We start from the raw sequence: 24,486 nt of genomic DNA, 5'->3' as shown, positions 1-24,486 counted from the left end.
CTGTCACCATGTAACACTATTATAATACCATTGACTATATTCCCTGTGCTGTACTTTTTACCCCCATGACTTATTCCATAATTGGAAGTCTATTACCCCCCCCACACACACACATACCCCTTCACCCTTTTTGCCCATCCCTCTAACTCTCCTCCTCTCTGGCAACCACCAGTTTGTTTTGGGATATTGTTTTTTATTTACCACATTGCTTTAGAGGTGTGAGAATGGGGAGAGAGGCACAATTTCAGAAGCTTCCCCACTGTGATAGCTCTTGTCACATAGACCAATGACCCAACATAGGGACTTTCCCAACAGCCAAAATCAGCTCCAGTTACACATACAGGAATGGGGCAATGACCACCACCAGGTGGGGCCATGGACCCGTGGAGCATCTTAAGATGGACTTCAGCCAGGACTCCATTTTGATGGGCCAGGAGTCCATCAGTCTAGTCCACCAAGCAGTCCACAATGACAATTTCAGGTCTCTGACTATCAGGATCATTTCAGACCCTATGTCATGCTGGATACCCCCCTCCTCTGGTTCACAGATGCCCAAGTAAATGGCTGTTAAGGCCCTTTGCCGGAAGGACTGGTGGAATTATTACAATATATACTTGCTGTAGGGTCCTTCCTCCTGGGGACTCATCCACATTTTCATTCAATAGATTTCAAGTCTGAAAACAATTTCAGATGTAGGAACTGGGCAAGGGATCATGACATTTTTAAAGTGTCTTTAAAACATTTCATATTTAACTGTGACTTAAAGACCTATAATAAAATTTATCATCTTATCCATTTTTAAGTGTGCAATTCAGTAGTGTTAAGCATATCCACAATGTTGGGCACCCAGCTCTAGAACTTTCTCATCTTGCAATACAGAAACTCTGTACCCATGAAACAACTCCCCATTTCCCCCTGCCCCCCAGCTCCTGGAAACCACCATTCTACTTTCTGTTTCTATGAATCTGACTACTTTAGATACCTCATGTAAGTGGAATCATACAGTATTTGTTTTTTGTGTGTGTGTCTGGCTTAGTTCACTTAGCAAAATATCCTCAAGGTTCTTGCGTTGGGCTCCACACTGGGTATGGAGCCTACTTAAAAAATAAAATAAAATAAAATGTCCTCAAGGTTCATTCATGTCGTAGTATATGACAGATTTCCTTCCTTTTAAAGGCTGAATACTATTTCATTATATGTATATAGCACATTTTGTTTATCCATTCATCCTTTGATGGACACTTGAACTACTTCCATCTCTGGCCCATTGTGAATAATGCTGTTACAGACGTGGGTGAGCAGGTATCTCTTCAAGATCTTGCTTTCGATTCTTTTGGGTATATACTGGGAGTGGGATTGCTGGATCATGTGGTAATTCTGTTTTTATTTTTTGGAGGAACCACCATATTGTTTTCCACAGTGGATGCACCATTTTACATTGTTACCAACAGTGCTCAGGGGTTTCAGTTTCTCCAATTTCTTCCGGCTGGAGACTATTCCATTCTCTTTTTTATTTCTCCCTCAACTTTTGCTTGCAAACTGATTCCATATTGGTATTGTTAGCATTCTGCTTGGAAATCTCCTTAGCCACCTCCAACAAGTTTATTACGTTCATTTTCTATTTTCCAAGTACCACAGGTGACGGTTTCATAAATTATTCTGCTGCTATATAGCAAAGATGACCCTTTCCTCTGAGCATCCAATAGCAATTTCCTCCCTGCTCATCCAGCTGTACTAATGGTTTTCTTGCTGCCTGCCCTTTTTGCCTCTGTCTGCTCCCTGGGCCCAGTGCTAATGCCATGTGTTTTAGGTTTTAATTATGGACGTCTTCCACTTCCACGTACCGATTTCTGTTTCAGTATCTACTGCTGAATTGCAAATCACCCCCAAACTTAGTGGCTTAAGACAACAACGATTTATTCATTTCTCACAATTCTGTGGTTTGATCGGACAGTTGGTCTTCGGGTCTTGCGTGGTGTGCTGTGTTTAGCCATGTCTGTGTGGAGGCTTGGATGTTGGGATGATTCTATGCGGTTTCCGGACCTCTTCCCCACGTGGTCTCACATCTTCAAGAATGCTCGTCCAAGCTTCTTATATGCAACTGAATTTTAAGAAGCCCAGGCTTCTTACATGCAGTGAGGGAACTGCAAGACCTTTTAGGGTCTAAACTCTGGAACCTACACAATGGCACATTCTATTGGTCAAAGCAAGTTACAAGGCAAACCCAGATGCAAATGGCAGTTGGAGAAAGAGCAACGCCTCTCGAGCAGAGGACCAGTAAACTCACATTGCAAAAGAGCATGGAAGGAGGCTGGTTCAGCAAGGACCATTATTTAAGGATTTTCCACATTTATTTAAGTTTAAGCCGCCTGTTAGGCACTGAAGTAGAGACGTCAAAAGGGCACGTGGCTGTGCGTGCCTTGATCTCTGAGGCGGGCTGGGGCCTGGAAAGTGAATTTGGGAGTCATCCACATATAGACATGATGCTTTTGTGAATTGTCCTGCCCACCCGGTTCCTGGTTGCTGTGTAAGTTTGGACTGTGGATGGGACAGGGTGTGAGCGGAGTGCAGCCCACTGCAGCCAGAGCTGGGGGGAGGCTGGCTGGCGGGGAGAGAAACCTTCTGTTCCTGCCGGGGCTCCAAGTCCCCCTCCCCACTCGGGCAGAGAGCACTTCGCTAGGCTTCTCTTTCCCTTCCCACCTCAATAGAGCCCCCAGGGCTAGGGATGAGGTTAGGACAGCTTGCCTGCACGCAGAGGACGGAGGACGGGGAAGCATTCTACTGCCTTGCTTTGCCACCTACAGAAAGGAACCCAGGAAACTGAGGACCACATTGCCCTGCTCCATCTTCTTTCTGTTGTGTTGCATTCCTGCCAGGTGGGAAAGCTGCACGAGCAACCCGATTCTACCACTCCTGGCTGTTCTCAGCCTTCATCTAGAAGACAGTAATTGGGCGTCGTCACAATACTTTGTTAACCCAAACCTGATCACCTTTATTTTACACTTTTCTGTGTTTCTCGGGAAGAAGGGGCTCTTCGCTCTCATTGTTTTAATATCTGGAAGAAGGGAAAGCAAGAGTGAGGCTGAATCTAGCATTTCTGAAAGAAGGAGGTGATTTCAGAGTTATTCCAAACCAGCTGGAAAGACAGGGGAGACCACCCCAACTTGTCCCAAGCAGGAAGCAAAGAGGAAGAGGGATTAAGAGTTGGAGACTGGGGTGCAGATCAAGATTCTAGTGCTACCCACTCTTTTAGGAGTTACTCTTCTCTATATTGTCCCTTAAGAAAGAGAAAACTGCCTTATGCGCCTCGTTCCCATCACTGCACCAACCTCTACCCTCCTGATAACTTAGGAGGAGCTGAGAATCTGTATTCTTTCCAACCTTAACGCAGTTTTCCGCACATTTGTTAACTCTCCAAGATCCTATTTTTAAACTGGTTCTGCTAATTTTTGCATTCTCCCCCTGCCTGCTTCCAGGGCGGGGTTGGGCCGGGGCTGGGCTGGGGCTGGGGTGAGGCACGTACAAGAGTTTCTGGCTCCATCTCTCATTTCCTGAGCTGAGCTGAGTTGTACTAATTGACCTCAAGGGTCTCAGCTGTGCTAAGCTGGGTGTTTGTTAGATCTCGTTAGGCTTGTGATTAGTGCAGAAAATCTAGGTCAGAGGCAACTGGTTGGAGTGATGGTCTCAGGGGGTGTGAATAAAGGCGGGGAATAGCAAACAGGTTCCTGGTTCTGTGGGTGGGGTGAGCCAGGGACAGGGACCGGTGAGACTGGTGTCATACACACAGACGGAGAGACACAGGGTCACGCGCAGAAAGGCGCTCAAACTCTTGGGGCGCGAGTGTGCTGGCGTGCGTGTGTGTGTGTGTGTGTGTGTGTGTGTGAGTGTTGTATTTGCTCCCGCGTTTACTCGGGTTTCTTTCCAACCTCTCCTTATATGGTGTGGCTCCAGAGCAGGCTGGGGATTGGCTGCTGTGCTTGGGAGACTGGGAGCTTGGAAGAAAGGAGGAAGAGAACTGTACAGAGCAGGGGCTGGGAGTGAGAAGGGGAGGGGGCTGGAGCCGAGCTTCGAGCTTCGAGGGCCGTGGAATGGGGCTGGGCCCCCCGCTTGCCTGTGAGGTGTAGAAATGGGAGAGATTTGGGGGCATGGTTTTGGTAGAATATACCGGTGACAGAGGGGCTGGGAGCTAGGGTCAGAGTTGCAGGCTCAGCAGGGCATGCTCTCCGAAGGCTGGAGCAGGACTTAGAGAAACTTGTGGGGTTCTCCGCTTTTCTTCTCACCCTAAACAGCCTACAGCTCTGCGAAATAGCATGTGCAGGAACCCATCAGCTCTTCAGGTCAACACCACAGACATTTTCCTCCTGCCCCCCAGACCGCTACTTCACAAGCGAGTGCGGGGGAACAGGCAAAGTTGAGGAAAAGGTCACTGAAATATGCAATGGCATTTAGTTCTTCACGGGTCTCCACTCCTTACCCCGTTTCAACTCTGCATCCTGGATTCCCCCATCTCCCCAAGCCTAGGGCCTCCCAAAAGAGTCTCCCTTTTGGAGTTCCTTTGTGTAAGAAAGGAATATAGCACAACTGATGGGAGAGGGAAGGCGAGGAAGAAAAAATACACATCCTGAAGCAGGTCCACTGGCAACTGTGTAATAAGCAAGTGGGCTCACAGCGCCCTGCCCAATCTACCCATTCACCCCAGAACCCAGCAACTGGGAGGGAGTGGAGGCAATATGGCAGGTGAAGAAATTGGGCTGATGGAATGTGGGGAGAGAGGTCTGGGCGAGGGGAAGCTGGGCTCCCGGTGCTCTTGTCCTCCCGTCCGCCCACCTTCAGGGTCCCAGGGGCAAGGCTGGCTTGGTGCTGACCCCCGCGGCTCCGGAGGACAGGCGATCTGGCGCCCCCCGCGCCCCCCCATCTCCAGCCGTAGCCCCGTCCCTGACGCTGCGTGTCCTTGAAGAAAGGGCGCGGGCACTGCGCAGGGCGTGCGGGCTCAGTGCGCTCTCGCACTACAACTAAGTGGCAGCGATCAACCGCGGGCCCGAGGCCTCCTAGCCCGCGCTGTCCCCAGCCCAGCGCGTCGTTCTCCTGGCCACAGCCGCCGCAGGCGTTTGCTGAGTGTCCGCGGCAGGCATTTCCCTCGGGCCCCTTCGCCCGCCCGCCCAAGAGGAACTCTCCGTGCTGCGGATGAGAAAACGGACAGTCGGAAAGCTCGTGCCTTGGGGCCTCATAAGAAAAACGTCGGAATCTGAACCCAGATCTGTCTGGTTCCAAAGCTGGGCTCGTTTCGCTCCCCTGTGGCCTGGTTCTGGGGCCTGGGCCTTAGTTCCGCGCCCAGAGGCCCCCCATCTTTCTTTTCTGCTCCCCTCACCTGCCCTTCTCCTCCCAGTGCCTCCCTGTGTCCTCTAGCCCCCCTGGCAGCCACAGGGAATTGGCACCTTGGGACAGACATGTTCTTCCGGCTTTTGTCTTTTTCTTCATTATGTAGGAGCAACCAGGAAGAAAAAGAAGAGGGAAAGTGCTGGTAAAATAAAATTAATACGAAGGTAGGGACTTCTACAAGGAAATATTTTAACCTTGATTTTCATGATTGGACAACAGGTGGGTCTACTGAGCATGTGAGTTTAGGAAAGCGAGGCCTGTCGGGAGGATGGCAAGTCTGCGGACCCAGATTTCCTCACCTGCTGCCTCAGGAGACCCTGGGCAGGACATTCAGGTGGCACTCTGGTGTCGTCTCCTTCACTCAAGTAGGATACATATTCGTCGGGGAAGAGACTTGTTTAGAGAACTACAGGCTAGATCTGGGGAAAACTTGCAGGATGCATGGTGCAAGAACCTCTCTTCCATGGAGACATCCCCCATCGTGCTTACTTGGGATGTGCAAGTAACATCAGAGCAGAAGATTGGGAGCGGAAGGATCTGCGCTCCCCCCAAGGGATTTTCCTTTTCTCCCTCCTACTGCATCTTCCTGAATGTCACATTGGGGCAGCCTCACTACCAGCACCAACAGGCCTCTGTCCCCACGTTCTCCCCTCTCACCCCCAAGAGGAGCGCTAGGTCTTGACTCTTGGAAGCAAGAGGAGATCTAGGGAAGAGGGTCAAGGGGCTAGCAAGGGGTGCATAAACTTCCAAGTGGCTTCTAACCCCTTTAGTTGATTCGTGAGGCTCTCTGTCCCCTTCCTGTCAAAACCCCTCAGCTCTTGCCTTCACAACCCTTCTCTGGCCCCTGTCACTGTTGCTAATCTGATCTTAGGAACTTCAGAGGGAAGAAGCAAACAAAACAGAATGAGTGTGTGAGATCTACCGTTGACAAGAATGCAAGGGAGCCTGGCCAGGAGGGCGGTGGCGTGAGCACAGAGATGTTTTGCTGAAGTCGGGGCCTGATGAGCGTTGGGAGAGAGGTTTGAGGAAGGAGAGGGAGAGGCTACAGGAAACCTAGCTTGGCCAAAAGAGGAACCTGGCCACACGTTTGGTTTTCCCCTCAATCCTGCCCAGCTTGCATTGCAAATCAGTTTCGTTCTTAGTGCGGTTCTTCTGTGGGGTCAGCCGCCCCTAGTTCCCCTGCCCTGGGCCCCCCTCCCCCCCCCACCGAAGGACCACACCATTCCAACTGTCCAGCACTGGATCTTCGCGTCGGTGTTGGGAAAGGTAGGGAAATGAAGGGAAGACACACGGCGAACAAGATAGCCAGGCAGCTCAGTCTCATTAAAGGGTATGAGCAAGAAGCTGGTGTGTCTGGTGGGATCCCACAAATCCTACTCAGGGCAGGGACAGATGTCACTTCTGTGTGCGCAGTTGGCAGTGGTTTCCATATCCCCAGGGCTAGAGCTGGACAGCTGAAATTTCACCCTCAGATTGAAAACCTGGAATGGGATGGAAGCGAAAAAGCCTCCCCTGCAAACTTGGCTTATGCGTGTCCTTGGGAGCAGCAGAACGTTCCCTGCCGTGTCTGAGGGGTGGTGTGTGTAAATGGCCAGACTATGCCTTTATTCCCCCCTCTCTTCGTCTAGGTGAGAGCTTCTTAATACTGCTGTCGGGGTCATCTCCTCAAATCTGAGGCAACTGAGGTGCCAGAGAAACAGCCACGGATAAGGAAGGAAACGGGGGTGGGGGGAAGGTTGGGCAGCAGCAAGAGCAACGAGTTTGTGGGTTTTTTTTTTTTTCCTTTTTTTGACTGAGGTAAATAAAAAAGCTTTATCCTGCAACACTTGGAGATAAGAGTCCGTGTACCCCACCCCCCAAGTTCCAGCCGCTGTCCCCCTCGTTCACATCAGGCTCTTCCGGTACTGACTGTGCTGAGTGGCTGGTCTGAGGTGGGAGTCGGGGCTCTGCAGGTCCATCTGTCTATACAGGTCCCTCAGCTCCCTGACTTCCTGCAGCACCCTCTTTGCTTGGCTCCAATTCGACGATGCCTCTCCCAGCAGCCGCTCTGTCTCCAGCAGCCGCTGCTCTGACTCAGAGTCAGGAGGAGACCCCGGGGGGTCCTTGGCCTTTCGCTTCCCATCTCCCAGTCCCTGAACCTCTGTCAGCAGCTCCTGAGTCTTCTCCAGTTTCCTGGCGACCAGGTCCTGGATCCGGGACAGCTGCCCCGGGTGGGGTGGAACGAGGCCTGGGGGGTCCCCGGCCCGCAGCTGGAGGGTGCAGGCCGGGGCAGCGTCCCGCTGAGACAGGATCTCCTCCAAGGAGGCACAGCGGCCTTTCTCTGCGGGGCTCAGCTTCTTGGGGGCCTGGGGCGTGTAGGTGGCCCCTTTGTCTGGCTTTTCCCAAGCCCGGGGGAGGCCGCTGGCTCGGTCTGAGGAGGGCTGGATGCGGTCTGAGTCTGCTCTCCGCCGGCTGCCGGCCAGGTGGGCCACAGACTTGTCCAGGTCCACGCGAAAGTTCTCGGCGCAAGAGGCTGGTTCCTCCGGGGAAGGGTCTTCCTCCTGGATCAGGTCCAAAGTCAGCATCCCATCCGAGGTAGAGGTGGAAGCCTAGGGAAGGAGAGGGTGGGGGTGAAGGGGGGAACTGCCATCAGTAGGTGGTTCAGGAGTGACTGTCTGTCGGAAAGACAGAGGCAAACTGGCCATTTTCCTCCTCCATCCTGACTGAGCCCTTTGACTCTCTTACTGTTTCTTATTCCTTTGATAGTGATTGGAACTTTTCTCTTATTGTTCTGTGATTTAAAGTAACTTCTCCTGCTCGTGTCCCATACTCTCCATTTTACTATAAACTTCCTGCAGAGTGCCTTTTTTTCTCCGTCTCGGGGACTCTAAGCATCAAATCGGGTTTGACACCCACAGGATGCTCCGCATGGCACAGCTGCTGTCCTTTTCCATCTGTGTCCTCTGAACCCTATGCCCCAACCGCCTCTGCCCTTTAGAGCTCAGAACCCCGCGCCTTAAAGTAAAACTTGTTCTATTTCCAGAACACTACAAGAATACAAAACAATACAGGTACTATTCGGCACCTCACGTATATCGATATATATGTTGTTTCAGTCATTCATTCCTCACAGCAGCCCTTCAAGGTAGGCATGGCGCCTGCCCCCTTTCCTGCTGAAGACCAGCGGCCTCAGGGAGGGAGTCGAGAGAGAGTAAACTGCAAAGCTAGGTTACAACCTGGTTCTGTCTGACTCCAAAGCCTGTATTCTTTCTACTATACCTGACTGCCTCTCTCTCTAGAGACCGAGAGCTCAGACAGTGAGAGGAACCAGCACTCGGTGTGTTGCGGGGGGTCACGGTGATCCTTCCTCCTGGAAGTGACTGCAGGGCCTGATGCCACCGCTGTGCAGTTAATTTCTACTCCGTGGGACAGCACTCACCTCTTCTATGTTCGCTTTCCTTGTGGGTAGATCTCATTTTCCACCAAGAATGATACATTTATTGAGGGCAAGGACTTTTGAACTCATAGTAGGTGCTAAGTAAGTATTTCTGATTTGGAGGAATCAGGCAGGGGGACGGGGTGCAGGGACTTCCTGAGCCTTTGACCTTGGTACCACAAATGCCTCTGGTGGGCTGAATACTCTTGTCTGAGACGGGCCCACATGGAGTTGGCCCTTCAACAAGTTTTACTTTCTTTTTTTTTTTTTTTTTAAAGATTTTATTTATTTATTTGACAGAGAGAGGCAGTGAAAGAGGGAACACAAGCAGGGGGAGTGGGAGAGGGAGAAGCAGGCTTCCCGCTGAGCAGGGAGCCCGATGCGGGGCTCGACCCCAGGACCCTGGGATCATGACCTGAGCCGAAGGCAGACGCTTAACGACTGAGCCACCCAGGTGCCCCAACAAGTTTTACTTTCTTACAATCTTACGTACCACGGCCATCAGGTGTCCCCGAGTTGGGGGGCGGCGGGAGTGTTGGATTTTTGCCCTGTCTCGAGTGGGGTGTGCGAGATAGCTGTCCTCCTCAACGGTGACCTGAAGAGATGCATTGTGAGTCATGGGCGCTCTTCAGAGACTGTACCAACCCAGCATCCCCTGTGGCCTGAACATGCCTGCACTGGGAAATAAACCCACCCCATTGACTGGTTCTGAGAAAATCCAAGGGCAGGGCCTTTACTGCACATGCGGGGGCTCCAAGGCTGGCCCCAGGCACCGCAAAGAATGGAAAGAGGAGTTGGTGGAAAGACTCAGAAGGTGGGACAATGGGGTTTTCAAAGGGAGCTAAAGAAGTACGGCTCGTGGGGGGTAGCAAGTTAAGTGGGGTGCACCCCCAAACCTCCCCCTTCACATGAGTCATGGGTACTGCTTCTGCCCTGGTGCTCCTCCCCTCCACATGAGCCCCCCTGACCTCATCCAAGATGCGGTTCTTGGCTCGGGTGATAGCAGAGTTGAGGGCATTGATCCATGACTCCTTCTCTTCTGGACTCACGGCCAGGAAGATCAGGTTGGGAGCCTGTGAGGGGAAGATTCTTGGTTCAGCCAGCGTTTTAGGGTTGGTGCCTCACTAGGAAGGGTGAAGAAATCAGGAATTATCATCTCATTCTCTTAGACCCAGCTCCCAGAAGGAGAGAGATTCTGCTTCCAGAGTCATCCACAACCTAAGGAAACCAGCCTCTCGTCCTAGAAGATGCCACAGCTTAGAGGTTGTTTTAGAAATGACCAAGGAAGAGCTAGGAAGGGTGATGGATATTACTACGTCATTGGAGATAATTACAGGAGGTTTGATAGATAATAAAGGACAGGTACTAAAATAAAGATCTTTAATGTCTGAGTAAACAGAAAGTGACAGGACCTTCCCTGAGTCCCCTCAGACAAGAGAAATTAGATTCAGAACTTCACCTATCAGGGTACAGGGAAAAGTGATTTTCTTCCAAGAGTGTAGGATATATGTGTGCCTGTGTGTGTGAGAGAGAGACAGAGAGAAAGAGAGAGAGAGCTGATCTCTGTGGTTGGATAGTTTAAAGGCTGGCTCGCCTGGAGGGAAGGCAATGGCCACAATATTCTCAGGTTAAATAACAGAAGCTGGCAGGAGGGCAAGTGCGGGGCCTCTGGGCCCAGAGTGGCGGGAGAACCTGAAGGGCAAAGGTGTCCTCTGCCCCCGACATGCAAGCGGCCTTGGTTCCAGGGGCCCAGGAGGCAGGAGAGACATACCGTGTTGCCAGGCTGTTTGGAGTGGGCAAGAGTAAACTTGCTATGATTTTTCTTGCTCCTGCTCTTGGATTTCCGGAGCTCTTCACACTTTTCATAGTCACTCAGGTCAAACACCTCTTGAATATTTTTCTCATCTTTTACCTAGGGGAGGGTTAGAGGTGAGGTGCTGAGGAGAAGATGACTTCATGCCTTCCCCCACACTGTTAATTTAGGCCGGTTCTGGGAAGCAGGATGAGCCTAAGGAGAGGGGAGGGAGGACAGGGTAGGAGAGCTGTCTGACCCAAGGCCCACACAGGCCTGAGCGTGGGCATGGTCCTGGGGCACCCCTCAAGCCCCGACTCCTCAGGTGGGTTTCCATGTAAGCCCCTTATCCCCTTATCCACACTCTCTTCGGCTCAGCTCCTGTTTCCGGAGCCCCAGGATGTCTCTCTTCACCATGACCCCCGTTATGTCCTTCAAAAGACACGGCTTATGTGGCGGCTAATAGGTTAATCCTATCATCCCGAAGAAAGACAGACCTGGGTGGCTGTTGACCATCCAGAGGGAGGAGATAAAAGCGGGGTCAGCATCAGGGATGTCTCCAGGCAAATGCTACCTCTGGTCTCCCCCATCTTATTAAATGTTTACACTGTCGCTTTATTTTATTTTTTTAAAAAAGATTTTATTTATTTGTCAGAGAGAGAGAACACAAGCAGGGGGAGTGGCAGAGGGAGAGGGAGAAGCAGGCATTCGGGGCTTGATCCTAGGACCCTGGGATCATGACCTGAGCCGAAGACAGACGCTTAACTGACTCCCTACACTGTCGCTTTTTTTTTTTTTTAAAGGTTTTATTATTTTTTTTGGGTGTAATCTCTACACCCAACATGGGGCTCAAACTCAGAACCCCAAGATCCAGAGTCACAGGCTCCACTGACTGAGCCAGCCAGGCTTTCTTACCTGACTCCCTCTTCAAATATATATTATTCTAAAGAGAGTCATCGGCCTCCTTCATTTCGGGAGCTCCAGCACCATAGAAACAGCAGTGCCCTGTGCTGAGTTTGCTCAGACAAGCTGAAAAATACACCTATAGTTCCTGCCCTACTCCTGCCCTCCGAGCTCCTGAGACGACCCGGCCTGGCCCTTGCAGGCTTCGAGAGCCATTTAAGTCATCCACCTCTCCCTAGACAAAGATGCGCTTACACTGTCCCTGGAGGACATTTCAGACTTGTATTCTGCTACTTCTCTCCATGGTTCCAGTTTTGAGAGCTGGTTCTCCTTTGTGTCTAAACTGAGCCCTTCGCTCGTGCTGTCTCTCTTGCACCCTACCCTTTGCAGCGTTAGCCAGCATTTGGCCCTTCACCCTCCTGCCGAACGTCTCATCAGACCACAGTTCTCTCTCCATCCTCTGACCCCAACCAGCCTTTGTGGAGGGCCACAAAACAAATTCCAGTAATACTTCTGCCGAGGTCTCGTGGAAACCTCTCCGTCGTTTCTCCTCTCCACTGAGGTGTTCCCCACAGGCCTGGGACTCTGAAGCTGTGGCTCATGGATTGTTCTGGTTTACAAGAGGAGAGGGACTTAGTCGCCGGCCCAGACGAGCAGCCTGTGATTAGAAAGCCCTTTCGCCCTCTACCATTTGAGCCTGGGCTCGGAAGACCCTGGGAACGAGAGATGAAGAGCGCCAGTGCCTGTCTTGGCAAAACTAAACAAACAGATAAAAGTAGTCTCCTGTCTCCCTTGGAAGACACCCACCCTCCCTGACTGGAACTGTTTCTCAAGCGCGAACTAGGAACTGTGTGCTCGCAGGTGACTTCATCTATTCCCCTGGTTCTCAGCAGCCTTGAGGTGGGGGAGTGAGTCTCTCTTCCACTGCCCAGCCCATCTCTGGTCTTGCATCTGCCTGTCCTTCGGACTCGCCGCTGGGGCCAGGGGGCTGACACAGAGGCGGAGGGCTCATCACACAGCCTCGCTGGGGTCAATGGCTGCTCATACATCTGCCTGTTTGTGTTGGCCCGGCGTGCCTCCCCCACGGCTTTCCCCTTCCAGGGCTCCCCGGCTTGGGGCTGGTAAGTGACCAGAGGCCTGGGAGGCTTGTGGATGGGAGCGGAGAAGGTGTTGGCAAGGGGTGTCTGAGAACAATTCCCGGAAATGTGGGGCAGGGAGGGAGGATGATGCATCAGCCCTCCTGTCCTTCTTCCTCAGGCTTGAGACTATCAGCAGCCGCCAGGACTCTTAGAGAGGAAAGTGCTGGGTGTGTGTTGTGTATGGAGCCAGGGGAGGAGAGTTACTTGTTCTGTTTTCCTTTCAGGAAGGGAAGGGAAGGGAGAAGGGAAGGGAAGGAAGGGGGGTATTCTGCCTCAGACACGCTGACAAGGAGCTCCAGGAAGGAGACAGTGACAGAGGTTAGGCCTCGAGAGGGCAGTGGTAGGAGAAAGGGCAAGACAAACGGCGGCACGAGTAGATTCCAGTCCCACGGAAGATGGACAGCTCCGAGACCCTTGTCCCAAAGTCTCATTTATAACTACCCATCTTCCAAAGCTAGCCCTTCCTTTCCCCTGGGCCCACAGAAAGGGATTTTCCCTTACCAAAAAAGATGCCCTGAACCCAATTTCCTCTACCAGGAGATCTCCTAAGATCTAGTTTCTGTTCCTATACATCAACCCCGTGATCATAGGGTGCCCTTTGACTGAGAATGAGGAAAATGATTAATAACAACAAATACAGAAGGATTGCTTTGATGGGGGTGGTGATGGGAGACCCTGCCTTTATGAGGAGAGGTAACAAAAAAAGACTTGAAAATTCGAGGGGAGAGGGTTAGGGATATTCTTGCATTAACACATAAATTACAAACATTGTACTTTGCATTTTAAAAAAAAAATCTTGAATCTATTAGCTCTGGAGCTTGTGGGAAGTGGACAGAATAGAGCCCAGAGTCCTCTGTCAGCTTCACCCTTAGCCCAGGCCTGCCGTAGCATGGAAATGGGCTCCAAAGAAGAGGAGTAACAGTAGGCTTGTCCCCACTTCTCCTGCGCCCTTCTCAGCAGGGGACAGCGGGCCCCCATGACCAGTCAGATGCTCCTGACTCACCGGACACCAAGCCTTGGAGGCTGAGGTCATTCGAGCCTTCCCCCTGTCTCTGTACTCCTTCATCCACAAACAGGGAGCAAGCACGCTCTTTCGCTCCCAGACTCTTTTCTTTGGACAAATATAAACAAGAAAAGATGTCTTGTTCCTTCTACCCTTCCACTGTTCTCATGGTTCCCCTCTGACGTGTGGGAAGTTCTCCCTGATTGCTCACCAGAGTTTCCTGCCATTATGAAGTTTGGGGAAGACAGGAGATACCCTTTGACACTTGCTTATTATTATTATTTTTTAAACTGGAAAGCCAGCAAACTGTGGAAAAACCTTCTGTAGGATTTGGGATTGGGTAGAGGTGGCCCTTAAGAAGAAATCCTGCTGTCAAAGTCTTCTCCCACCGCCCTCCATCACCAAGTTCCCAGCCTGGTGTAAATAGTCAGGTCGAAACACCCAGAAGAGGGATGGCTCGGGCCCGGGCACAGCTCAGCTCTCCCCTACTTGCCTAGGTACACGTTCTGTTCAGATGAATACTTTCTCTAGGACTGCGCATGTGTCTGTTTCAATACCATAAAAGGATTTATTTACCTAAATATAGTCTACTGCAGAAAGCAGAAGAGGTTAGAACTCCGGGTGGACTTCCCAGTTAGGCTGGGCGGAGGGGGGGGGGGGGAGACACAGGATTGGGGGAGGAAGGGCCACCCAACCAGGGGAGCACAGGACAGTGTCCTAGCCTAATGCGGACACAGTCTCAGAAGTAGGGGACTGGAATGACTTCCAACTCATGGAAGGCAATGTCAGTTTCTCAGGTGTTACTGATCTCAAGAAATAGAGATAAAAGGGAGAAGAGTGTGGGTTCGGTGATCTGGGCTCAGGTTCTGAATGCCGACTGTGGTTTTCATTTTAACTACCCAGGGACGGACAGGGGTTCCTGACTCCATTTGTCTCCTTTCTGATACAACTGGGGGAAGTTATGAAGAGGGTGGAGAATGAGTTCCTTGCTTCTTCTTTTTTTAATGGAGTGGGAAGCATACAGGTTAGGAACGTTGGCTTCAACAGAAATAACTGCCACTCATAGATACTCTGCCTGAGGTCATATGAGACTGACCCAGGGTTGTGTACGTGTTTTCTGTGACTGGGGCAGCTGCAGCTGTGATATGACCCGCATATGCCCCCCTGCTAGAGACAGGACCGAGGAGGTCCGCTGGCTGGGGGCAGGGGCACAGGAAGGGGTGAAGAAGAAGCTGAGCAGAGTTTTTCAGCAGCCGTGGCAAAGGAAAAAAAAAAAAAAATCCTACCTCCAGCTAGCTGCCAGGATAGGGTAGGGGGCAGCAGGGGACACTTAGAACTTTTGGGACACCTTGGGAGGGGGGGTCGTCGTCGTTGTCAGAAAGGTGTTTGCCAAGAAAAATCATTAAGTAAAATGCACGCTCGACTTGGAATTCTAACTCGGGTCTTCTGGAGAAAGGGTGACCTTCCTCTGCAGATCTGACAGGGGTAGAGACCCACCGAATTGCTGAACTTGCTTTTGGAACAAAATGGGGGGGGGGTGAGGGAAGCGGGAGGCGGAGGTAGGTGAGTCCCCTGTGGAGGGACAAAACGGGGAATGTGAGGACGCAGGGACAGCGGAGGCAGAGGGCACCTACCTCCTTCTCAGAGATGTACAGCTGGTCCCCCTTCAGCACCACATAACGGTTTTTCCAAATCTCCCTGAAAATCCCTTTCCCGCAGAATTTCCGGACCCAGCCGACCTTCTCAGGCGGTGCGGACGGCTGGTTGCCATCCTGAAGCCCCTGCCCCAGGGCAAGAGCAGAACCTTCCGGTTAGGTGGCTATCGCCTTCTCCTCGTCTCATTCCGGCCCTCACGACCCCCCTCGGCGCCCCTCTCGCCGGCTTTCCCGTGACCGCCCCCCACCCCCCCAGAGGCTGGACTCAGGGCGCCCCGCGTTCGCGCCCCACTCCTCGGAAGGTCTTCACTCCGGGCAACTCTCTCCCCCACCGCTGCCCTCCCGCTTCCCCCACATAAACAACTCCAAGTGCGAGAGGAAGGGGCCGGGGCCCGGCCTGGGCGGAGGGTGGCCTCCGGCTGGCCGCCAGGTCCCCCGCCCCCTCCCGCAGCCTCGGTCCCCGCCGCGCCGGGATTAACGGCATTTTATTTTATTTCTCATTGTCTCGGGGCCGCTGCAGCGCGCACGCAGGCGGCGGCCGGCCGCCCGGGGGAGGGGGCGCCGGGGGCGGGCGCAAAGTGAGCCAAGTCCAAGCCCCCGACCCAAGTCCGCACACAAAAGCCCCCCCCCTCCCCCGGCGGCGCCGGGGCCGCGGGGCCGGGGTCCTCGGAGCGGCCGGCGGCGGGCGCGGGCGCACTCACCCTCTTGGTGGAATTGTTCTTCTTCATCATTCCGGGTGGGCGCGGGCGCGGGCGCGGGGGGAAGGGGCCGGCTGGCGGAGCTGCCCCCGGCGCCGCCGCCGCCGCTCCTCCCTCCCTCTCCCGGACTCTCCCCTTCTTTGTAGCTCCGGTTACACTAAAGGCCGGCCTCCCTCGCACTCGCACACACACGCACGCCCGCTCCCCGCCCCTCGGCGCCCTCCATCCCGGCGCCCACGCGGCCCGGGCCCCCGCGCGCCCCCGCCGCCAGCTCCCCGGCCCGGCGCGCTGTGGGCGGCCCGGCCCGCGCCCCGCGGTTCCATCCGCCGGCCCGCTGACGTTGCGAGTTCAGAATAAAGGGCGAATCGCGGAGCCGGAGATGGTGCGCTCCCCCACCCCCCTCCTTTGTTTCTGACTCGCTGAGGGTGAGGAAGACAGACCTAAACCCAGCCGGAGAGCGGCTCCCGGGGCGGGGGACGGGGCGGGGGGTGGTCCGCGGGACCCACGCTCGCACCTGCGGCCGGAGCCGGGGGTGGAGCCCGAGACACCGACCCGCCGGACCTGCCCAGACAGCCCGCAGAGGCGGCTGGAACGGATAATGGAGAGAGGTTTAGGAAGACCGAGATAACCTAGATCGAGATCGTCTCCCTCCCAACACAAAAACAAAAACAAGAGCGGGAGGTGGGAGGGCGCCCGCCTTACCGAGAACCGGCATCTGGAATTCACACTCCCTGGGTGGTAGAGATAGTGGCCTGGGTAGGTCAGGTGCTGGGGAAAAGTTTTATGTTCCCGGAGGACGGGGGTATTGGTGTGTAGGGGCACGCGGGGGGAGTGGAGTTCATAGTAATCCACATTGCTACCAGTTTACCAAGCCTCAGGCCTTCTTTGAGCCTCCTGAGTATGAAGTGGATATACGTATGAGCTCCATTGCACATAGAGAAAAGTGAGACTCAGGATGGCCGAGGGATATGCAGACACACACGCTAAGTACTGGCAGGAGTAGATTTCTCTGTCTCCAAAGCCATTGTCCAGAGTACCATGTGGCTTTGAATACAAGCTCCAGGTGAGGCTTAAACTTCCTATTACCTGGGTATATCTTCCTGCTGCACTGACCTGGAAACATCCATCCGAGTCCAGTGGAGGGAAGGGCTGCATGCCCAGAGGATGCCCTGACTGGGGGAAACCTCTGCTGATGCCTCCCACACCAGATCTGCTTCAGAGCTTACAGAACAACATCTTCATAACTTCATTTTTTTCCAATACAGATTTAAGGGGAGGTGGGGAGTCAGAAAACCCAGGTTTGGGTACTAGTTTCATCATCACGACTTTGTGGCCTTTGGTCAAGTCACTGAATTTCTTTCTTCTTCTTCTTTTTTAAATTTAAATTTTAGATTTTATTTATTTGAGAGAGAGAGATAGGAGCAGAGGGAGAGGGACAAGCAGACTCCACACTGAGCTCAGAGCCCCAGGCGGGGCTCCATCTTACAACCCTGAAATCGTGACCTGAACAGAAACTCAGCTTAACCCACTGAGCCACTCAGGCGCCCCAAGTCACTGAATTTCGTTAGAACTCTGTTCCTCAACATATTAAACGGTGAGGGATGAGCTGCCAATTCCATCAACAAGGAAAGTTAGAGGGATATAGGAGATCACCTGTCGAAGTCCTACGAAAATCTGCAAATAGTGTCCTCTAGGGCTAATTATTGAACAATAATAAGCTAACAAACACATTGCCTGGCATATGGTAGACATGCAATAACCAAAAAATGAATACAAATCCGTGGCACACAAGAGCCGGGAAAAGGAAGAACTCTTTTTTTTCTGGAGATGTCTCAAGATAAAAGAAAGTATTGACCGGGGCGCCTGGGTGGCTCAGTCGTTAAGCGTCTGCCTTCGGCTCAGGTCATGATCCCAGGGTCCTGGGATCAAGCCCCGCATCGGGCTCCCTGCTCCCGCGGGAAGCCTGCTTCTCCCTCTCCCACTCCCGCTGCTTGTGTTCCCTCTCTCGCTGTGTCTCTCTCTGTCAAATAAATAAAATCTTTAAAAAAAAAAGAAAGTATTGACCAATTTTGTGGTTTCAGGAATGGGGTGGTCTTGGCTTTTTCTGGCATCTGTCAGATGAAGGAGGGGCTTTTCTCTTTTCCCAGCCACCCCCTGTCCTCCTAATCCAACAACATTCCTCTTAACCTCTTTCCATTTACCACAGTAATTAATTCCTCTATTTTAGACTGATACAGAAATTTATCGTTTCAAAATGCTCTCAGATATAATTTCTTTAAATCTTTAGTGCCACCTTGTGAGGTATATGGAATAAATATTATTCCCATTTGGAAAATGAGTAAACTGCATGGCAACTCAGTCGACTTGGCCATATTTACAAAGTTACTGGCTAAATGGATTAGAATCCAGGTGTTCTGACTCCAGTCTACTGTTTAGGCTTTGTGTACACACACACACACACACACACACACACACACACACACACACCCCTCCTCTCCCCTTCCACCATCTCTATTTCTCACTCTCTGTTTAAAAAGTGCTTTAAAAAGAATGAGAAGATCCAGGATGTCTTCATAAATAAGGAAGCAAAATGTCCCAGTGTACTGGTGAGGAAAAAGTAGCAGGCATGCTCTTTTGAGGGCTTGCTGGCCAGGCAGATGAGAGCAGTTTGGATTTACAGTTTAAATAGATTCTGGCTTATGGGAGACAAGAGATTCATTTGCCCCATCTTCTTCCTTTCTCCTCCGTTCAAAAGTCAACAAATACTTGAGTGTCTGCTGTATGCAAGGTAGTGGGGTCCTTGTGCTGGAGCTTTGTGGAACATCAGGCAGAGGGACTGCTAAAAAATCAAAACCCTCCAAAGTAATTTTCAGATTCCAGAACAGATGCATGTGGGCTGGAGAACCTTTCCTATTTGCTCCGTAAGATGTTACATAAATCTCTGGGTTTCTCTCTCACTAACCTGCACTGCTGCACTGTCTCGTCTTACTGTCCTGCCCCTACCTGCCCTCACTTTGCCTCCCGGGGTCCTGTTACTCACACCTCTTTCCCTGGGCCATACTCCTCCCGGGCCTATTCCTTAGCTCGCTTCTCTCTCACCAGGTGAACATCATGGCACCTGAATTGGGATTTTGGATTTAGGACTATTTCCAAATACCAATTCTTAAGTGAGAAATCTGAGTGAGAATTTATGGGTGCTTTTACACATTGTCATAGCACTGTCTCCTCAGTGGGCTTGACACCATCGTACACACAAACTACAAAGATGACTCAAGCCAATGTCTCTCTTTGGTGGAGAAGATACTGGGAGGACTTGTGTTTGGGTTACCTCCCTACTAGCATCACCGTGGGTAAGACACACCTGCCAGCAACTTTACTCTTCAATTGACTGTTTTAAAAGCCACTCCAAGCAAGGGAGGAAGAAAGGAGCTATCAGCGATAAGGATTGTGAGTTGCTGCTTGCAAGTTTACCGTGCAAAAACTGCTGTCCAAACAGTTGGTTAGCTAAAAACAGTGCCTCGGCTTTGTAGAGTAAATGGGACATTTGACTAGGGCATTTCAATCTGTGGAAGAGAGGTCATTAAAAGCACATGAGACTTCAAAAGGAAAATGCTGTTTTTAAACTTTTTTTTTTTTAAAGTTTTATTTATTTATTTGAGAGAGAGAATGAGAGACAGAGCATGAGAGGGAAGAGGATCAGAGGGAGAAGCAGACCCCCCGCTGAGCAGGGAGCCCGATGTGGGACTCCAGGATCATGACCTGAGCCGAAGGCAGTCGCTTAACCAACTGAGCCACCCAGGTGCCCGGAAAATGCTGTTTTTAAAGGGTAAAGATAAAGAGCCACGGATAATGTAATCAGTTCTGTAAATCTTAAGTAAAAATGTAAGTCTTTGGGGCATCTGGATGGCTCAGTTGGTTAAGCATTGGACTCTTGACTTTGGCTCAGGTCATGATCTCAGGTCATGAAATCGTGCCCGAGTTGGGCTCTGCGCTGGCTGTGCAGCCTGCTTGGGATTCTCTCCCTCTCCCTCTGCCCCTCCCCAGCAACTCACATGCGTGCATGCCCGGGTTCTCTGTCTCTAAAAAAATACTTAAAAAATTATTAAAAAATGTACGTAAGTCTTTGATCCTTAATAAAGAAATGCCAACTTCTGGCATCAAACATCCTGAGGGTAAGGCTCACTTTTTAGATTTCTTGGTATTGTTAGTTGAGTAGGCACAATGGAAGCAGGCAAATAATAGGAGGAATGATACAAGAAAAGTCTCTGTTCCTTTTTGTCCTTATTTATTTATTTAATTATTTTAAAAAAGATTTTATTTATTTATTTGACAGAGAGAGAGATAGCGAGAGCAGGAACAGAAGCAGGGGGAGTGGGAGAGCGAGAAGCAGGCTTCCCGCCGAGCAGGGAGCCCGATGTGGGACTCGATCCCAGGACCCTGGGACCATGACCTGAGCCGAAGGCAGACACTTAATGACTGAGCTACCCAGCTGCCCCCTTTTTTTCCTTTTTTAAAAAAGATTTATTTTAGAGAGAGCGAGTGAGGGAGGGTGCGTGTGGGGGGAGGGGCAGAGGGAGAGGCAGAGAATCTCAAGCGGACTCCCCAATGAGCAGGGAGCCCAAGGCAGGGCTCGATGCCTCCACCCTGAGGTCATGACCTGAGCTGAAATCAAGAGTTGGTTGCTTAACCGACTGAGCCACCCAGGCACCCCAAAAAGTCTCTGTTCTTATTATTCCAAAGAGTTATCTTGCCAAGAGGAAGGGAAGCACAGGTAATCCTGCTTGGAGGGAGGTTTCTGTTTATTTGAAAAAACTATGTAACTCATAAAATGCTGCAATTAAAATAATGTGTCCCCAAGTGAAGGCAGTCTCACTTTTTTATTATAAAAAAGGGAAAAATTTGTAAAAATATACCTAAAAATGACCCACAAAAAAAAAAAAAAAAAAGGAAAGGAATTTAGATCTTAGCTCTTAGCTAAAATATGGACACAGCCTTAGGGCTTCACATGAGTATGAGTTAAAGAGACAATGGAGAAAAGGGAGAGGGAATGGGGAAAAGGGAGATGGATAGAATGACCTTTATTTTTTCCCTTATTTCTTGAGCTGCTGATTAGTGCAGTGGAAGGGTTGACAGGAATCCGATCTTTCTGTATAGTGATTTTGTATCCCCAGGTTGGAGACAGGAATCAATCTTATTGTCTATTATTAGTGTTTGCAATGTTCTAAGTGCTTTATATGTATTATCAAATTCTTATAATCCTATGAGGATGGTACTTTATTAATCTCATTTTTTCAAAAGATTTATTTATTTTAGAGACAGAGTGGGCAAGCGGGGAGAGGGGCAGAGGGAGAGGGATGGAGAGAGAGTGGGAGAGAGAGAAGCCGACTCCCCACTGAGCACGGAGCCCAATTCAGGGCTCAATCTCACAACCCTGAGATCGTGACCTAAGCTAAAATCAAGAGTTGGCTGCTTACCTGACTGAGCCACCCAGGTGCCCCTATTACTCTTATTTTACAGATGAGGACACTAAGCCACAAGGAGACTAAATAGCATTCCCAAAGCCTGATAACTGTGACAGACTGGAACTTAGGCTATCTGAGGCTAGAGAATATTTTATGTTCAACATAAAAAGGAAGTTAAAAAATATATAAAGGACTTACAGAGAACCAGGGCAGGATTGTGCTGTGGTGTTTTTGCTATGATTCAAGGATGCCATAACTTCCTGGCATTAGTGACATCACCACTTTCCACTGCTTTCAAGAGAATCGAAATTGACACCAGAATTTATCATTTGCCTTGACATACTTTAAATATCCTTTGGATAGAAGCAATGCCTTCTCTATGTTTGGTGTAAAGCCAGCTCATGCCTCGTCTCATGAATTCCCATAAATAGTTATTAACCCCAAAGAAATAAAAACTTGTATCTTTTCACAAAATGGATTTTTATTGTAGTCATCCATGGTTTCTCAGTGCCACAAAAAACTGCAATGTAGGAACAATTTTTGGATGGTTCTTTACAGAAACATGATGAGTTTTCAAAAAATGAGGTGTGCAGGAATGTGGTTAATGAAAAGTAAAAGGGGTCAAGAGAAGAGAGGATGTGTAGCGTGTGCATCAGATGATTACTTTTTAAACTCCTCTGAGCTCTGATAACCCTTTTCTTAAGTAAGATCCCAACAGAATTCATCAGAAACTGAAGTGATTGTGCTGTCAAATACAAGGAATACATCTGTTTATTTAATACGAAACCATGAGAAAAGTGGGTTGGGATGGGCATAGACTTATTCTCAACTCATCACTGGGAGTCTTGATGTCTGTGCCGACAGTTCAGGAATTAGCAGGCTACTTGGAGATGGGTTATAACGACAAGCACAAAACCCAAGGCTCTTCTCCAACACCTCTGGCCAGCGCGGAAGGCCTGCAGAGAGCCTAGAGGGGAAGTCGCGCCATTCTCTTCACCTCGCCATCACATTTCATCTTCTGCTTGCTGACCTCGATGGAACTTGAGAGCTCTCCCTGCTTCGGCTGTGCAGTCCAGAAGCCAGAACTTCCTCTAGGAAACTGAGCAGTAGATTTGAGGTTACTCAAAGGAAAAAAAAAAAGCATCTCCAAAAACAGAGTATCTCGCCCATGACATGTAACTGGCTAAAGGATAGCATGATTAGTATGCAAGGAGTACTGGTCTGCTATTTGGGTGCAGAAGAGGAGCATCAGTTGAACGCTCAAACATCCGGACTAGAAGGAGCGCCCCTTAGTGCTCTTCCCCACGGTTCTCACTAACCTGGAAGATCTGTTAAGACTGAGTTTCCAATTTGAAATTTCTAGTTAGGAACCCAGTTTTGTTTTTTTTTTTTAATTTTATCTATCTATCTATCTATCTATCTATCTATCTATCTATCTATCTATCTAGAAGAGAGAGCACAAGTGGCAAGAGGAGTAGAAAAGGAGGTGGAGGGAGGGGGAAAAATCTCAAGCAGACTCCATGCTGAGTGTGGATCCTGATGTGGGGCTGGATCTCATGACCCTGAGATCATGACCTGAGCTGAAATCAAGAGTCTGACGCTTAACTGACTGAGTCCCCCAGGTGCCCCGGAACCCAGAATTTTTAAGGGCAAGGCTACCGTATTGAGAACCGTGTTACATCAGCACCTCTTATTTGACTCTTAAAATGGCCTCAGAACATGGACTGTGCCTCTAGTCTCCTCTGTAGCTAGGGGACTCTGCAAAGTGGCACCAGAGTTGATTTTCTAAAACACAGATGATATCCTATTGCATACTTTCACCTCATCAGCTTTAAAACCTTTCTTTTTAATACCCATCACCAGGCTAACCCATCCCCCCACCCCCCTCCCCTCTAGAACCCTCAGTTTGTTTCTCAGAGTCCATAGTCTCTCATGGTTCATCTCCCCCTCCGATTTCCCCCCCTTCATTTTTCCCTTCCGACACGTATTGAATGGAGCACTGGGTGTTATACGCAAACAATGAATCATGGAACACTACAACGAAAACTAATGATGTAATGTATGGTGATTAACATAACATAATAAAATAAAATTAAAAAAATAAAACCTTTCTTTGCTTACAGAACAATGTACAGATTAAAATTCAAGGCCCTTGGGCGCCTGGGTGGCTCAGTTGCTTAAGCAACTGCCTTCGGCTCAGGTCATGATCCTGGAGTCCCTGGATCGAGTCCTGCATCGGGCTCCCTGCTCGGCAGGGAGTCTGCTTCGCCCTCTGACCCTATCCCCTCTCATGTGTTCTTTCTCTCTCACAAATAAATAAAATCTTAAAAAATAAATAAATAAAATAAAATTCAAGGCCCTTCATAATGTATCCTAATAACTAATACTTGTATTTATTTTGTTCTGAGGACTGTTTTAAGCCACATGTGTATGTGTATATGTATGTGTGAAGTAGATGCTATTATTCTCATTTGAGAGATGACGAAACCAAGCTATAGAGGTGAAGTGACTTGCCAAGGTCACCACAGCCAATAAGTGGCTTAGCTGGGATTCAAACCCAGGCCCTGGAACCTGCGCCCTTGGGCCCCACGCACAGTGCCGCTTGTCCGCCCAGCAGCGTCCAGCCATTCGCTCTCCCCTAAACACCTCCTGAGCTTTCCCACCTGTATGCTGTGCTCTTCTGTCCTGTGTCTGAAACGACAGACAGCCCTTCTTTGTCTGATGAAATCCTTTTTCTCCTTTAAGGCTGACGATTAAAAGTCACCTTTTCCGTGAAGCCTTCTCAAACGTCTTCAGGCTGCATGGATCCCTCCCGTCACTATAACCCTCACTGTCCTACTGCTGTTTGGGCTCCGTGTTGGTCTTCACCAGGTACCCGCTCTATTATTGCCGCCACACTAGACGGTGAGCTGCTCAGCGCGGGTCTAGGCCTTCTTCAGCTTGGATCTGCAGGGCTTAGCACACAGGCTGATATCTAGTAGGGACCCACTAATGGTGTACTGAATAGATGAGCTCATCAAGATAGCTCCGCATGGGGGTG

At 50.4% G+C, this 24,486-nt stretch overlaps 2 protein-coding genes across 4 annotated transcripts in view; both read right to left on the bottom strand.

Moving 5' to 3' along the window:
• Nucleotides 1–6,605: 6,605 nt before the first annotated feature.
• LOC102726363 (pleckstrin homology domain-containing family O member 1) lies at nt 6,606–16,250 on the bottom strand. Of its 2 annotated transcripts, XM_081815885.1 has the most exons (6): nt 15,988–16,250; nt 15,266–15,412; nt 10,566–10,706; nt 9,763–9,867; nt 9,288–9,389; nt 6,606–7,967 (listed from the first exon to the last, which is right to left on the bottom strand). In XM_081815885.1, the coding sequence occupies exons 1-6, from the start codon at nt 16,015–16,017 to the stop codon at nt 7,263–7,265; spliced, it is 1,230 nt and encodes a 409-aa protein (XP_081672011.1). In that variant the 5' UTR covers nt 16,018–16,250; the 3' UTR covers nt 6,606–7,262. The 2 variants fall into 2 exon arrangements, with proteins under 2 accessions (XP_081672011.1, XP_081672012.1); XM_081815886.1 differs by lacking the exons at nt 15,266–15,412; nt 15,988–16,250 and having other exon boundaries at nt 9,288–9,471; nt 9,763–9,918; nt 10,566–10,701.
• A 5,949-nt stretch (nt 16,251–22,199) lies between these two features.
• VPS45 (vacuolar protein sorting 45 homolog) overlaps nt 22,200–24,486 on the bottom strand; it is a 67,026-nt gene continuing 64,739 nt past the window's right edge. For both annotated transcript variants that reach the window (XM_081815861.1, XM_081815862.1), the window contains one exon: nt 22,200–22,545. In XM_081815861.1, the coding sequence (XP_081671987.1) occupies nt 22,458–22,545 (88 nt within the window). In that variant the 3' untranslated portion in view covers nt 22,200–22,457. The remainder of the gene's footprint in view (nt 22,546–24,486) is intronic.

The sequence above is a fragment of the Leptonychotes weddellii genome, chromosome 4 (genome assembly GCF_054177405.1).
Source record: "Leptonychotes weddellii isolate Sample4059 chromosome 4, ASM5417740v2, whole genome shotgun sequence".
Taxonomy (NCBI): Eukaryota; Metazoa; Chordata; class Mammalia; order Carnivora; family Phocidae; genus Leptonychotes; species Leptonychotes weddellii.
Note: the sequence above shows the minus strand (reverse complement) of the source record. Positions and strands in the feature narration are given on the sequence as shown.

Coding starts and splice junctions, on each gene's coding strand:
- LOC102726363 (XM_081815885.1), bottom strand. CDS start 16,017: ATGATGAAGAAGAACAATTCCACCAAGAGG. Junction 15,413..15,987: donor AGAACAATTCCACCAAGAGG/GTGAGTGCGCCC, acceptor GCCCTGGGGCAG/GGGCTTCAGGATGGCAACCA. Junction 10,707..15,265: donor TGTACATCTCTGAGAAGGAG/GTAGGTGCCCTC, acceptor ACCCTCCCCTAG/GTAAAAGATGAGAAAAATAT.